This window comes from Neolamprologus multifasciatus, chromosome 10 (genome assembly GCF_963576455.1).
Source record: "Neolamprologus multifasciatus chromosome 10, fNeoMul1.2, whole genome shotgun sequence".
Classification (NCBI taxonomy): domain Eukaryota; kingdom Metazoa; phylum Chordata; class Actinopteri; order Cichliformes; family Cichlidae; genus Neolamprologus; species Neolamprologus multifasciatus.
This window is the reverse complement of record NC_140448.1, coordinates 450,340-465,066: the sequence shown is the minus strand read 5'-3', so window position 1 is coordinate 465,066 and position 14,727 is coordinate 450,340. Positions and strand designations below refer to the sequence as shown.

The 14,727-nt window shown below is 39.0% G+C and overlaps 2 protein-coding genes across 6 annotated transcripts in view; one reads left to right on the top strand and one right to left on the bottom strand.

Annotated features, from left to right (window-relative positions):
• The window catches only part of alcama (activated leukocyte cell adhesion molecule a), a 334,175-nt gene that overhangs the window by 92,719 nt on the left and 226,729 nt on the right, over positions 1-14,727 (bottom strand). The window lies entirely within an intron of this gene.
• The window catches only part of LOC146509275 (RAC-beta serine/threonine-protein kinase-like), a 22,218-nt gene continuing 8,267 nt past the window's right edge, over positions 777-14,727 (top strand). Inside the window, exons 1-9 of one of the 5 annotated variants that reach the window (XM_085173851.1) lie at positions 777-911; positions 2,581-2,635; positions 2,762-2,890; positions 3,034-3,145; positions 3,418-3,568; positions 4,360-4,491; positions 6,196-6,261; positions 8,121-8,189; positions 8,331-8,453. In XM_085173851.1, coding sequence (XP_085029977.1) covers positions 2,590-2,635; positions 2,762-2,890; positions 3,034-3,145; positions 3,418-3,568; positions 4,360-4,491; positions 6,196-6,261; positions 8,121-8,189; positions 8,331-8,453 — 828 coding nt within the window. In that variant the 5' untranslated portion in view covers positions 777-911; positions 2,581-2,589. The other 4 variants (XM_085173848.1, XM_085173849.1, XM_085173847.1 and 1 more) reach the window with 4 other exon arrangements.

Below are 14,727 nucleotides of genomic sequence, written 5' to 3'. Positions count from 1 at the left end.
TGCCAGACCCAGTTAACGTACTGAACTGAAAATAACCACATGACTGCGTGAGTATAGTCACTCAGCTTGACCTCAGCACAGTTGACTGAGGCTGGCCTGGACAAGCAGCAGGGTGCAAGGACCCTCTTATTGCTGCTTGCATCTTTAATATTGTATTTGGTGTTGAATTGCCTAATACAGTGGTAGAAAGCTTTAAGCGTTTAGCTTGTGACATATTTTACATTTTATTGTACTTCCAGTCTCAGTTGGGTCCCTCACTTTCACTTTTATTTTTCTATCAGCTGAGAAGCAACCAAATACAGGTGGTAACAGTCAACAGGAAAAAGCTAAAATACACAAACAAACAAACAAAAAACAATTTGGTGACTTTTTACTTCCAATCTCAAATATCCTCTCTGAATTCATAATTATAGCCATATATAACAGAAATAGCCTTTCCCTGAACATAGTCCAGCATTAATTTTTCCACTCCCAGTGGAAAGACTTTAAACAGGCTGAAAAACTGGATTCCATAATGTCACTAACACCATGAAATGAGCAACAACTAATTCACTATGTTGGATAAAATAACATTAAGAGAACATAATTTACAGTGAATTAGGTATTGCTGGGTATCTGGGTATGTGTGTGTCTTTTCAAAAAAGCATCACAAACATTAGTGTTCCAATATCTTCATGGCGCGGCCAGTGTATGTTGCTAACTTCCGGGAACAATGGCATAAAAAACAAAACAAAGAACAAGCACACATGCTGCCTGCAGGGGGCGATACTTGCGTAAAGAGGTACAACTATATGACCTAAACTACGAAGAAGAAACTTCCACGGTGTTTTCCTCGGTGGATGGCCTGTTCTGGAACTAAACTGTGAAAGCTGCATTGAAACGAAATCTGTGTGGGATAAAGTCACTGAGATGTGCGTTAAATTATGTTTCATAATTAAGTTGTGCAAAATATATGAAGTTAAAAGATTAGCCGACAAACTTTTAACTCATAGCTAGGTAGAACTGCTATTTGATAATCGCTATCAGGGCTCTTTCAGCAACCCTATCAGAAAGCATATGATCGCTAACGTAAGATATTTTTTTCTAATATTAAAAATAAAAATGAATTTATTTCAAGGAATCATTACTAATATTAGAGTTCGGTGTGAAGCCCCATAAAACTCGAGTATGGAAAGCACTACTATGACGGCTGTAAAATAAGAACCTAATATGTGATAATAAGCTATAAGTAGCAAAGTGACTTTTGACACTACTCAAGTGACAAGTATCGTTGTTTGACGTTCGCTTGTCTGTTAATATAGATTCAGTGTGAATACGTTAAGTTATTAACTGTATATACATTTCTTTACTTAAAGCTTTTTGTAACGTGTGCTTTCAAACTTCGCTGTATGTTAACAGTAAATTATCCGCTGTGAGTATTTAACTGCAAACCAACTTAACTGCCCCGCCGAGTGACGAGAAACAATGAGACTAGGATTAGAACGGTATTATGTGTTGTTTAGCTGGAATTACTACAAATTGCGAGTTTTGTAGTGTGCTTTCATTTAAAATGTTGCGCGATGTTTGTAAATTTGATTCCTGCCGCTGGTATCCTTCTGCAACAAAACTATCGATAAACTCACACACGTTGCAGGAATTGTACAGTAATGTACGTTAACATCCGGCAGACTTATGCATTCATTTCATATGCCAAAACCCCCTTTTTTTTAAATAATACTTAAAATTCCGGATTGGTTTATTAGTGCTGGGCGACGTATGAGCCAACGCTCATTCTGTGGAGCCTTCACGTTAGCTGCAACGGGCTAAGATATGCCATTTTAAATGTTACTCACCATCACTTCTATAAAGTGGAAGGTTTCGTCCCCTTGATATGTAAGTTTATGTAAAACAGAGTAATAGTATACATTTACAGAAACTTGTCGAGACAATCATAAATGATTAAACAATTAGCGAATAAATAGACAACGAATATGCAATAATTTCTTATCAAGTTTGAAAATATTGTAATAGCTTGTTAAATATTGTGTGGTTTCCATTACTTGAACACGAAGATTTTTTTTTTCTTTCTAGCGATTCTAATATATAGTGGATACAGCATCATCGGTCAGTCTTTTTTATGTTATTCCAACACCCATCTTTTTCAATATAAATCATTCAGCTTGACAGTGAAGCAAATATGAGGCTTTAGGCTTTAAATCTGTAAATTAAGATAAAATTGTTTAATCCTAAAGTTGATAGTCTGTTACAACATCAAGACAGCAAACATTTAACAAATATCTTAAATAAGCTTTTTAAATCAATACTCTGACTGCAGTCAGTATTGACAAAATCCAGATACTCTCATCTGGATATTATATTATCAGGTCTTAAATTCATTTTCTTTCATTTTAAGATTATTATTTTTTAGTCAGCTGTTGACTGAATGTTAATTTTTTTCTTTGTTTTTTTCTATGAAAAATATTTAATGTCATTCCTGATTTTGTTGCACTGCTTATTTCATTCAGTAGGTGCTGTTGTCACTGTGACTGAGTCTTAAACATAGTAAGAATCTACTTTTCCTCCTTCTGACTCTCTGGGCAGTCCCTTACCATGAATGAAGTCAGTATAGTGAGAGAGGGATGGCTTCACAAAAGAGGTATGGATCATGAAAATTGTTATAAAATTGTGTTATAAGATGGGAAAACTGTTGTCTTCTGTTGTCTGTTGCCAGTTATTTATCGTATAATTGCACTGTTGAATTAATTTGTCATTTTTGATCCAGGTGAATATATCAAAACATGGAGGCCTCGGTATTTTATCCTAAAGAGCGATGGCTCTTTCATCGGTTACAAAGAGAAACCAGATTTAAATGACCAAACTTCCCCACCACTGAACAACTTCTCAGTGGCAGGTTAGTCTTTTAAGATGTTGAAGAGTGGCCATCCTTTACGTCAGATCCTTTCATTTTTAAAGACTCCCTGTATGTTTTTTTTCAGTTCTGGTCCCTTCTAACCACCTTCAAGTAAATATGAATGATAATTGTATTTTTTACAGAATGCCAGTTAATGAAGACTGAAAGACCCAGACCTAATACATTTGTCATCCGTTGTCTGCAGTGGACCACTGTTATTGAACGTACTTTTCATGTAGAAAGCAACGAAGAGAGGTAAAAACCATAAATCACATTTCTTACTATCCTTGTCAAATCCTGGCATGCACTTTTTGTGTTTTATGTACTGTGATGTGCATTTTCCTGTATCCAATATTCATTAGTTGTCATTTAGAATACTTCGACTCCATCAGTTTTTTTTAATTGACAATTACTAAGTCACGCCAAATTCTCCAGTATTGATGTATATGATACAGTGATTTCATGCTCTTCACAGTTTTACGGATTGGATAGCCGAGTGGCAATTTGTGATATTTTTTACATTTCAGAGAGGGGTGGATAAGGGCAATCCAGTATGTAGCGAACAGTCTGAAAATGCAGGAACAGGGGGAAGAGGAACCAATGGATGTTCTCAGCTCACCAAACGAAAGCAGCCTGGTGGAGATGGAGGCAGTTATATCCAAGAGCCGCACCAAAGTGGTGAGAGAATAAGCTGATACAGCTTTGAGCTGATAAAAACTGCTACTTACTGTGAGTCAGGCCAGTTTCAGTTGGTCTCACATAAACTCTATCAGGGAAGCAATGTGTTGTGCAAACAGGAATATCAGTATAGATTTGTGAAAGGATATTTCTTACATCATACAAACCGTAATATGTAATTGTCTCTGGCTTCCTCAGAATCATTATCCTTAGAATTGGAAAGTAAACCCAATGCCAGCATTCATTGGGACTGCAGTGGTAGCAAAAAGACATCTTGTAGTGTTCAAGTGTGGGGGAAAGTGGCCCCTTGGCATGTCTGCTTGCTGTATAACCTCAATAAATACTTTCCTGAAAATTTTATGGTCTTATTTGTTAGTTAAGTTCATTTTAAATGTTATTAGAGTAAGAGAGAAATCTAGTCAGTCTATTCAGGTGTTTATTCTTTGTGATTGATAAGTCATTAGCCATTTAGTGTAGAGGTCCTCCGTTTCACAGTCAGAGCCACTGCTTGCTCATTACTGGTGTGGTTTCAAAGCACCAAGGCTCAGCTTTAAGCCTTAATAATAGCCAATAAGATATGTCACAGTGATTAGGTGAATAGTTTTATGTGCAGTCTGCTATTTGCATTAGGACATAAGGAACAAGGATGCAAAGATGAAACTTTTCATTTCATGTCAAACAAACAGCATAATATATTTTACTTCTAAATGTACGTAACTTTAAAAGATTATTTTGTTTAATTAAAGAAATGTACACACACTTCCACAATGAATGAGTTGTATATTTTACAGACAATGACTGACTTTGAATATCTGAAGCTGCTCGGAAAGGGTACCTTTGGGAAGGTGATTCTTGTCAAAGAAAAGACAACTGGAGTACATTATGCCATGAAAATACTGCGCAAAATGGTGATAATAGCCAAGGTAAGTGTGTGTATTGACATAATTGGTGCAGTTGTACTTGATATATTTCTGCCATTTTGCTGCTGCAAGACTTGTCCTACTTTAACAGATGAATGCTGCGAAATGTGTGTGAAGACAGAAGTGCGGCACAGCATCAACATTGGCTTCCTGTTTTCTAGTATAATGTTTATTGGTTCATTTTGAAAATTAGTGTTTATAGGGCTTGACTAAAATATTTTTGTCATTAGTTATGAAAGACACTGCTCATTGAATTATGATCAGTTCCTGATTGTCAGTGATTTTAATATTCATGTCCATTATGAATCCAGACTCTTGGTCAAAGAATTTATTGATCCTATTGAAACATTCTCACTCAGTCTGTGTCTGGTCCGATTGTGCACATGATAAGTTCTTTAACAGCATCTTTGTTTGCATCAGCTTTCGATGACTCTGTGCTTGTAAATCGAGATTATTACTTTACTCTTAATCTTAACAAATTTATAATTCTATTTAATTTTTGGCCTTTTTCGGATTTTACTTTGATAGCAGTGCTTTAAAATTTCATAAACAGATTAGCTCTGTTGTTAAGACAAGTTTCTTTCAGCTGTGGCTCCTCAGTAAGGTGAAGGTCTACCTTACGGCACATTACTTTTAGAGAGTAATTCATGCTTTTATTACTACTTGTCAAAACTATTATAACTCTTTATAATTGGCTCTGATCAGTTCTGACTTCGTCACCTACAAGCTGTTCAAAATGTAGCAGGTTGCCTTTTGACAGGAAAGAAATGGTGTGAACACATTACACCTGTACTGGCCCCCTTACACTAGCTTTCAGTTTATTTTAGATCCAGTTTAAAACTGCTTACTTTTCAGTGGTTAGGCAATACCTAACTTAAGAGAACTTTTGAAACCCTGTAATCCTATCAGAGCACTGAGCTATACAAACCACATGTTCAATCCAATAGTTTCAGCAATCTCCAAGCAACCTTAAAGGCCGGTCCGTGAAAATAATGTCGGGCATAAACCGGTCCGTGGCGCAAAAAAGGTTGGGGACCGCTGGTCTAGAGTCATATTTTAGGCCATCTGTCTGACAATTGCCACCATTGGGTCTTGCGACAGGACAAAGATACCAAGCACACACGTAAATCTAGAACAGAATAACTCAGAGAAAAGATTCAAGGTGTTGCAGTGGACCATTATCAAGAACTCAACCTGATTGAAATGGTGTGCCTGCAACTTCAATGAAGTAAAGCAACATTTTAAATGAAGTTGTGCAAAAAATGATACAGTAAAATATGTCATGTGTTGTTCATTTTAAATTAGTTTAGAACTTGGTGAGGACTAGAGATTTTTTTCTATATACAGTCTTGATACATAAAACTTGAAAGTAGGTGTATTTTCTTTTACATAACTCCATAACAATATGTTCTTATCTAAATATGAGCTAAATGAAAACGTCGAGCATCATTTGCGACTTTGTTGTGTCAGCAGTGTGCACTGTCCTCTGACCATCTTTAGGTAACAAAGTGGCTGAATAAAATTAGACTGTGATATATATCAGCTACATTGTTGTATTTTAGCTTTGATACAAGTTAAGGCATTAAAACAAAGATTATGTCAAACAGACTGTCCTTCTCAGTCTATGTTTGTTCTTGCTTTAAGTAACGTTTTACTATTTTTAAAAATGTTTTTTGTGATTGTAATGATAATTGTGTTTGCTGGCAGGATGAAGTAGCCCACACGGTTACAGAGAGCCGAGTGTTACAGAACACCAAACATCCTTTCCTCACGGTGAGAATAATATTAAAAAGTGACCTGACAGTAGATATTTATTGTCATTGGACCAATGAAACATTTAACAACGTCATTAAGGTTCAGTTCCTCTCAGTGCAAAAGAAGACTAAAAATGAAAGAAATAAAATTCCCCTTGATGGTCCCCCACAGTATCTTTGCTCTTCCTATGATTGTTCTCTTCTGGACAGAGATCTCATTTCTGTTGTTCCTGGGATCTGCTGGAGCCACTTTCCTAGCTTGGGGGTCACTGCACTCAATACTCTGATTACCACTGGGAGCACTGTTACCTTCACCCTCCACATTTTCTTCAGCGTCTCTCTTAGCCCCTGGTATTTTTCCATCTTCTTGTGTTCCTTCTTTCTGATGTTACTGTCATTTGGTAATTCTACATCTATCACTACGGCCATCTTCTTCTGCTTGTCTACCACTACTATATCCAATTGGTTAGCCACCAACATTTTGTCTGTCTGTATCTGGAAGTCACACAGGATCTTAGCTCGGTCAATCTCCACCACTCTAGGAGGCGTATCCCATTTTGACCTCGGGACTTCCTCGGGACACAGATGTTTCTTTATACTATGCCAGCCACTTGGTTATGGCATTCCATGTATGCCCTGCCTTGCACCCTGCTGTTATGAGCTGTTGTGCTCAGAGCTTGTTCCTGTGCTGCCATGATTAGTGCCTCTGCTGTCTTTCAGTCCAGCTTTGTCCAAGCCACTGGTAGGATTTCTGGATGTCAGCAACTTCCTCTATCTACTGATACATACGGTGATACATACCGTGCAGGGTTTTGTCCTTCCTCCTTTTGCATCTCTTTCTTGGGTATCTGCTGCCTGATATTCACTGAGCACGCGGTCAGTTGTGGCCATCTTTGTGATGGTAAATCGTAAATGGCCTGCACTTGTATAGCGCTTTACTTAGTCCCTAAGGACCCCAAAGCGCTTTACACTACATTCAGTCATTCACCCATTCACACACACATTCACACACTGGCAATGGCAAGCTACATTGTAGCCACAGCTGCCCTGGGGCGCACTTACAGAGGCGAGGCTGCCGGACACTGGCGCCACTGGGCCCTCTGACCACCACCAGTAGGCAAACATGGGGTTAGTATCTTGCCCAAGGATATTTGGCATGCAGCCAGGAGGCAGCCTGGGATGAAACCACTGACCTTCTGATTAGTGGCTGACCTGCTCTGCCACCTGAGCTACAGCCAACCCATGTATTCATGGATGTTTGCTGTTTCAACCTGGACCATAATACTGACATAATACTGACACTCACTAGTCCCTCCTTCCTTCTGCTTAGCATACAACCTCAGAGCGCTGGACTCCATGCTTGGTCAGGAGCTTCCTCGTCTTGATGTCATTGGCCTCTATCTCTTCCTTTGGCCAGCTTATTATCCCAGCAGGGTAACTGATCACGGGCAGGTTGTAGGTGTTGATAGCCCAGATCTTGTCCTTACTGTTCTGCCTCGGGACTTGCCTGACCCTCTGCAGGTACTTGGTGGTTGCACCTTTCCTAGCAGCCTCTTTGTGGGTCACATTTGCCTATGGGATTCTCAGGTAGTTGTAGCTGTCCTCGATGTCTGCAGTGTTGCCTTCTGGTAGATCGATCCCCTCAGTTCTGACTACCTTCCCTCTCTTTGTTACCATCTGACAGTCTTCAAATCAGAAGCAAGGGAAAATTGAGTCTTTTAATTGATTTTTGAGGAACCTTAAAAATTCTTAAACCCAATCAAAGGCCTCTTTCTATTTACTTTGTTTGTTTGTTTTTCTCCTGATGGTTAGTAGTTATATAGGGATTCTTCGCTATGTACCTGATTTTTTTTTTTCATTGTGATAACATTCTTACAGACACTGAAATATGCCTTCCAAACCCACGATCGACTCTGTTTTGTAATGGAATATGCTAATGGAGGCGAGGTGAGACCCCATATCCTACATCCATAATCAACTCATCAGTCATATGGGATGCACCCAGTTCAAGAGTTAACCATTTACACGTAGACAGATCTTGTGTAACACCAGGTAAGTGCTTGACTCTCTCTGCTCTGTTTTCTTCAGCTCTTCTTCCACCTCTCACGTGAACGAGTCTTCACAGAAGACCGGGCACGCTTCTATGGTGCTGAGATTGTATCAGCACTTGAGTACCTCCATTCACGTGACGTCGTTTACCGTGATTTGAAGGTGAATACGACACACAAATCCATTATTTCATAAATGCCCCATGTGCAAGTATGACTGCAATCATACTACAAACTGAATCTTAATTTGTTGATAATCACACACCAAGGGAAATGTTACAAAATTTGAGAGCTTGTAGAATAAAATGTGTTTAGAAAAAAATTGAACTTGTATTTTGAAATTTTCATTATTATTTTGTGCTTTCACAAGTGTGTTAAATTTAGTTACAGAATAAACATGCACAAATAGACTTATATTTGCACAAACAAAATTTAAATTTCGAATTTAAATTTTACGTATTTTTTTACAACTTACAACCAAAGCTCTGTGATTGCAACCTCTCAAATTAGTGAATACAACTGCTCAATTGCATCCTCTCGAGTTACAAATTCATGAATTTCCTCGCTTTGACATTGGCAACACGTCTTACAGTAAATGTGTTGCAAAACTCGTACTTGTAGCTAAAGAGGTGTTGGTAGGGTGGACAGAGCGGTCAGCCAGTCAAAAGCAGAAGACCAAGAGGTCTCATTTTTCACTGTCCTCTGTATGCCATGCTGGATTCACTACAACAGAACAATGGTAAGTTTCCCTCAAAACTTTGCTTTTGCACATTAACACTGTGAATAATGACAAAATCAACACAAAGGACAAAAATCCTCAATCCTTATGAGGGGCAGCGTCAAGAACAAGAATGAATGACCATTTTGGCTGCCAGCAGTGTCTCTCACTCAGTTTGTCCCAGTAAATCATGACTTTTACTTCATCTTTGAGCCCTCTCTCTGAACCACAGGACTGTCACTCGGGGACATCAGAACATTACACTTTAAATGACAGTATCTTTAAGCTGTTTTATCCATGCATATTAAGCTAAAAGGAATCTATACAAAGTCATTGTTATGCAGCAAATATGTTTGATTGCTAAAGGGTTTTCCCAGTATCTCTTTCATGCTGCTGTCCACCCTTTCAATGGAGTGGATGTTTGCAGGAAGGCTGTATGCTGTTTTTGTATTTGTTGTAATGGACTGGGGAATAGGAGCTATTGTCAGTTCTTTTCCTCGCCTCCTCTCCAAGCAGTCTTAGTCCCTCCAGTCTTAGTCCCTCCCCTTCCTCTAAGGAAGAGACATGAGGAGAGAGAGGAGTCCAGTCAGCCACTGTAGTGATAAGACAGCTTTACTGCATTGTGTTAAATTGATGTCACTTAAAAAAGTGTGTGGCACATTTGCATCATCTGTCTATTGTCTAATTTCCAGAGCACTGCTGTGTGTTCTGATTACTGATAGATGAGCATGGCAAATGTCCAGATATCCATTTTTTGGGCACTCTTACAAATGGTGAAGGGTAGAAAGTTAGACTACATACCTAATCATCTTAAATAACTAAGAATACAAATTAATGCTGAATTTAGAAATCTCATTATTTGTGTATTATTTATTACTTGTAACTTTTTGTAGGTCCTCTTCTATGCATTGCAGATAAAACTTACAAAAGCGTATATCATTACAGTGATGCTGACTGGACTCCTCTGCCCTCCAGATGCATTTTAGGAAATGAGACAACCTGTAAGATGCCAAACTGACTTGATTGTTTCAGTCTCAAGATACAGTAGAGATGGGAGACATAAAATTGAGAAACGTGAAAAGCGCAACCTCTTTGCCTCTATATTATGCAAAAGGATAAGCAAATTGGCTGGGATGCCTTTACAGTAGGTCTCTATTATTGGGTTCTCCTGTCACAGTTGTCCTCATCAGTAAAATGACATCATATTGGTCAGTCTATAAACCATTAAACATTCATACTAACACTTGTATAATAAATTTCTGAATTCAACAGATAAAAGCTTTAAGAACATAACTGACAGATGTTAACTTCTCATTAGAAGTCAACTTGCTTTTTATTAATATAATTTTAAAAAAAAAGTAAACTTTGACTGTCAGCAGTATTTTATTATTTTTGTTCAATTTGTTATTCATTATATTCTATTATTTGTCTAAATATCAGCAGACAAATAATCTGCGTCGATGGGATTTTTTTTTCTTCAGTCACAGAACATTAACACAGAAACCAGCACAATGTTTCTAATGGGTCCACCTACAATGTCATCAGAGCCAGAGGACTTGATATACACTGTTAAAGAATATGGTAATACATTTCAGGTATCTCTGGAAAATTATATTTAAGATATATCTAAATGTTTAAAGAGGATCTCCGTTAGTTACTTATATTCATAAACAGAAGAGAAAGTTAACATAATATAACTTGTTACGTTATGGTAAATGGTAAATGGCCTGTATTTGTATAGCGCTTTACTTAGTCCCTAAGGACCCCAAAGCGCTTTACACTACATTCAGTCATCCACCTATTCACACACCTATTCACACACTGGTGATGACAAGCTACATTGTAGCCACAGCTGCTCTGGGGCGCACTGACAGAGGCGAGGCTGCCAGACACTGGCGCCACCAGGCCCTCTGACCACCACCAGTAGGCAACGGGTGAAGTGTCTTGCCAAAGGACACAACGACTTAGACTGTCCGAGCCGGGGATCGAACCGGCAACCTTCCGATTACAAGACGAAGCAACAAGCAGGCTGAATTACAGCAGAGGAATAGGATTTTCACTTAAGTTTGTCTTTTTTTAAAAACAAAGTCACTGGAGATAAATGAAGGGCAGCAGGTGAATTTAAGGAGCAGGACAGTGCAATCTGAGTAGATAAAACAGCAGGGATTAAAAGAGTACAGGGACTGGAGCTTGGAAGGTGGTGGGAACAGGACAGTGGGCAAGCAGCTAAGTACTTGGCAATAAATCACGATGATAGTGTTGGTGCCGGTCAGTAGATGGCTTATAAGCAAGCTGGGGATTCTGAGAACCAGACAAGCTACAGGTAAATGGACTGGTTCTTATATAGCACTTTCCTACATTATCTGAGCACTCAAAGTGCTTTACACGCAAAAAAGCAGCGCACCCATTCGTACAAGCACTTTTTTCTACGCTGTTTCTGAGTGCTTTCTATTTAACATTCACATGCAGTCATACTCCAATAGATGCATTGGAGAGCAACATGGGGTTAGTATCTTGCCCAAAGATATTTGGCATGCAGGCTGCAGCATATCACATGATGGCATACCACAGCATACTAAAGGTCTATTGGAGTCTATGTCTCGACACCACACACACACTAGTGATGGGATTTCCGGCTCTTTTTAGAGAACCGGCTCTTTCGACTCACTAAAAAGAGCCGGCTCTTCGGCTCCGAACCGACTCTTCAGGTTGTTTTGTTGCTTTAATTAATTTATTATTAACAATAATATAAAATTATGCACAAAAGGAATTACTAATGTAAAACAAAAGTTGGTTTTATTTATATATATTTTATATATAAATATATGCGGTGGCCCCTAGAGACAAAGCATGTACAAACTCCAAAAAGCACATACAAACTCCAAAACACATTTCTAGCGTTAACTGAACTTCCAAAACAGAGCTACCTAGATCACTTAAATTACACAATTGAAAGCATATGTGTATGGTTTGTGTATTTATACACAAGCACTCATATATATTCAAATAATTAAAAAAAAAATGTTCATTTACCTGTTACTACCACACACCAAATCCGGTCATTGGTACTTGCTGGCTTGTGTAGCCACTAGGTAACAAAAGCTCAACACTGCGCCTAGCATCCTGGAGCACTTCTGTTGTGTTTTGCACGTGTTTTGGAGTTTTTACGTCAGGCATGTCCAAAGTCCGGCCCACAGCTTCAGTCTATTATGTATAATTTATGGCGCACTTTCTAAGTCTGAATAAATAAATCATGACTTTAAAGGTGTAATTACTTTTTTCAACACATGGTGGCAGCACATTTTTTCTGCTACTTGCACCTGTGCTGCAAGCCCGCCCTTCTCTGCTCATTTCTGCCATGGCGACTGTACAAAAAAATAGAAAGGTTGATGGTGAGGGCCGCCACTTTCAGGAGCGGTGGGAATTTTACTGAAATTCGAGGCAATTGTGTTTGCCTGATTTGTAAAGAGACTGTTGTCTTGTTCAAGGATTTTAACATCAGGAGACACTACGAGACTAAACATGCTGCAACATATAACAAGCTAACAGGGAGTGAGCGCGCTGAAAAAGTGAAGCAACTCCAAGCTGCTCTGGCTTCGCAACAGCAATTTTTCATGCGGGCCTGTGAGACACATGAAAATATCACGAAAGCCAGCTACGAAGTGGCTATGTTAATAGCTAAACATTGCAAACCTTTCACTGAAGGTACGTTTATCAAAGACTGCGTCATGAAAACGGTGGAGAACATTTGCCCCTAGAAGAAGCAAGAATTTCTGTTTGCTTGGCACGCAACACTGTGGCACGAAGAGTTGAGGATATATCATCAGACATTCAGAGACAGCTGCGGGACAGAGGAGTGGGTTTTGATTATTTCTCATTAGCCTGCGATGAAAGCACCGATGCATCTGACACCGCACAACTGCAGATTTTTTTTTACGAGGAGTCGACGACAAGATGAACGTGACAGAGGAGCTGCTGGATCTCAAAATCCATTCCTCTGGTCAAACCAGAGGAATGGATTTATTCATTTCTGTTTGTGAAGCTGTTGATGATATGAAGCTAGCATGGAGTAAAGTTTCTAGGATCATTACTGATGGTGCACCTGCCATGGCTGGTGAGCGAAGCAGACTGTCCACACTGATCTGCCATAAAGTCAGCGAAGAAGCAGGTAACGCTGTTAAACTTCACTGTATCATTCATCAGCAGGCTCTCTGTGCCTAACATCTCATATTTGATGATGTTATGAAACCAGTAGCAAAGACAATCAACTGTATTTGCTCTAAAGCTCTGTACCACCGACAGTTTCAGCAGTTTCTGCATGACATCCAGGCTGAATATGGTGACGTAATTTATTACAATGATGTGAGGTGGCTAAGTCGGGGGTCTGCACTACAGTGATTTTTCTCTCTCAGAGAGGTAATCAGACAGTTTTTAGATGAGAAAGGACAACCAATGGAAGAACTGTCTGATCCTGTATGGCTGGCAAATCTGGCTTTTTTGGTTGACATTACAAAGCATCTGAATGCGCTGAATGTTAATCTTCAAGGAAAGACGCAGTGGTGAGCCAACTATACGCTCACATCAAGGCCTTTGGAACCAAACTGCAACTTTTTCAAAGACACTTGTCCCTAACAGAGCCCTGTACCGCACACTTCCCAACTTTGAAAGAGTTTATTGACAATTTCCCAGTGGATATTAATGTCCAAATGAAGAGGTACGCAACAGCTATCGCGTCTCTTTCTGGAGAATTTAACAAACGCTTTCAGGACTTTGCAGCTATTGAAAAAGACATGCTGCTTTTCTCATCTCCCTTCTCCGTGGACCCTGATGATGCTCCTCCGCAGCTTCAGCTGGAGCTCATTGAGCTGCAGTGTGACGATGAGTGCCGCGGAAAACACCGGCAGTGTTCTTTTGTTGACTTTGACAGGCTTCCTGAAGTGCGATCTCTTGCTAAGAAAATGCTGAGCTTATTTGGTTCCACATATTTGTGTGAGCAAACATTCTCTGTCATTAACTTAAACAAGAACCGATTGAGATCAAGGATTAGTGACTCCTACTTGCGTGATATTTTACGCATGTCAACCACTGCCCTCAATCCAGACCTGATTGCTTTACTAAGATCTAGATCTCAGTATCACCCCTCTCATTAGTCCAGGGATGTCCAAATTCTGTACTGGAGAGCTGCTATGCATGTTTTAGTTCTTTCTGGTTTAGCACAGTTGAATCAAATGAAGAGCAGCCCTCCAGGAGTGACATCCCTGCATTACTCATGTGTTCCTGAACAGTAAAAAGCATAAAGCACGCTAATGCAATCCACAAAAGGAAACGTATTTTGTTAAACTCTTAAGATTGGTTTTAACTGTTGATCTTATGCTCTTAATTCATAGTTGAGTGTGTTGTGTACATATTGTGTAAATTTACAAATGTGTTTATTTCTTGCGGCAAGTGAACTTCCAGTTGTGCAATCTTCCAGTAGATGTGAAAAAATTTGGCTTCCTGAAAGGTCTTGTAAAAGTCAAGGGCAAAATTCACTTTAAAAAAAAACTTTATTGATAACAGAACACTTTTCATTACTTATAACTCCTGTTTAAATGTTCAATAGACAAAGATTGCAAACTCATGGAACTTAGGGTATTCTATACAGTTTGTTCAATGTTGCCTGACTCCAGATATAAATGAAAGGCAGAATTGTGTCTTTAGAGTTGTAAATGCTTGCCTG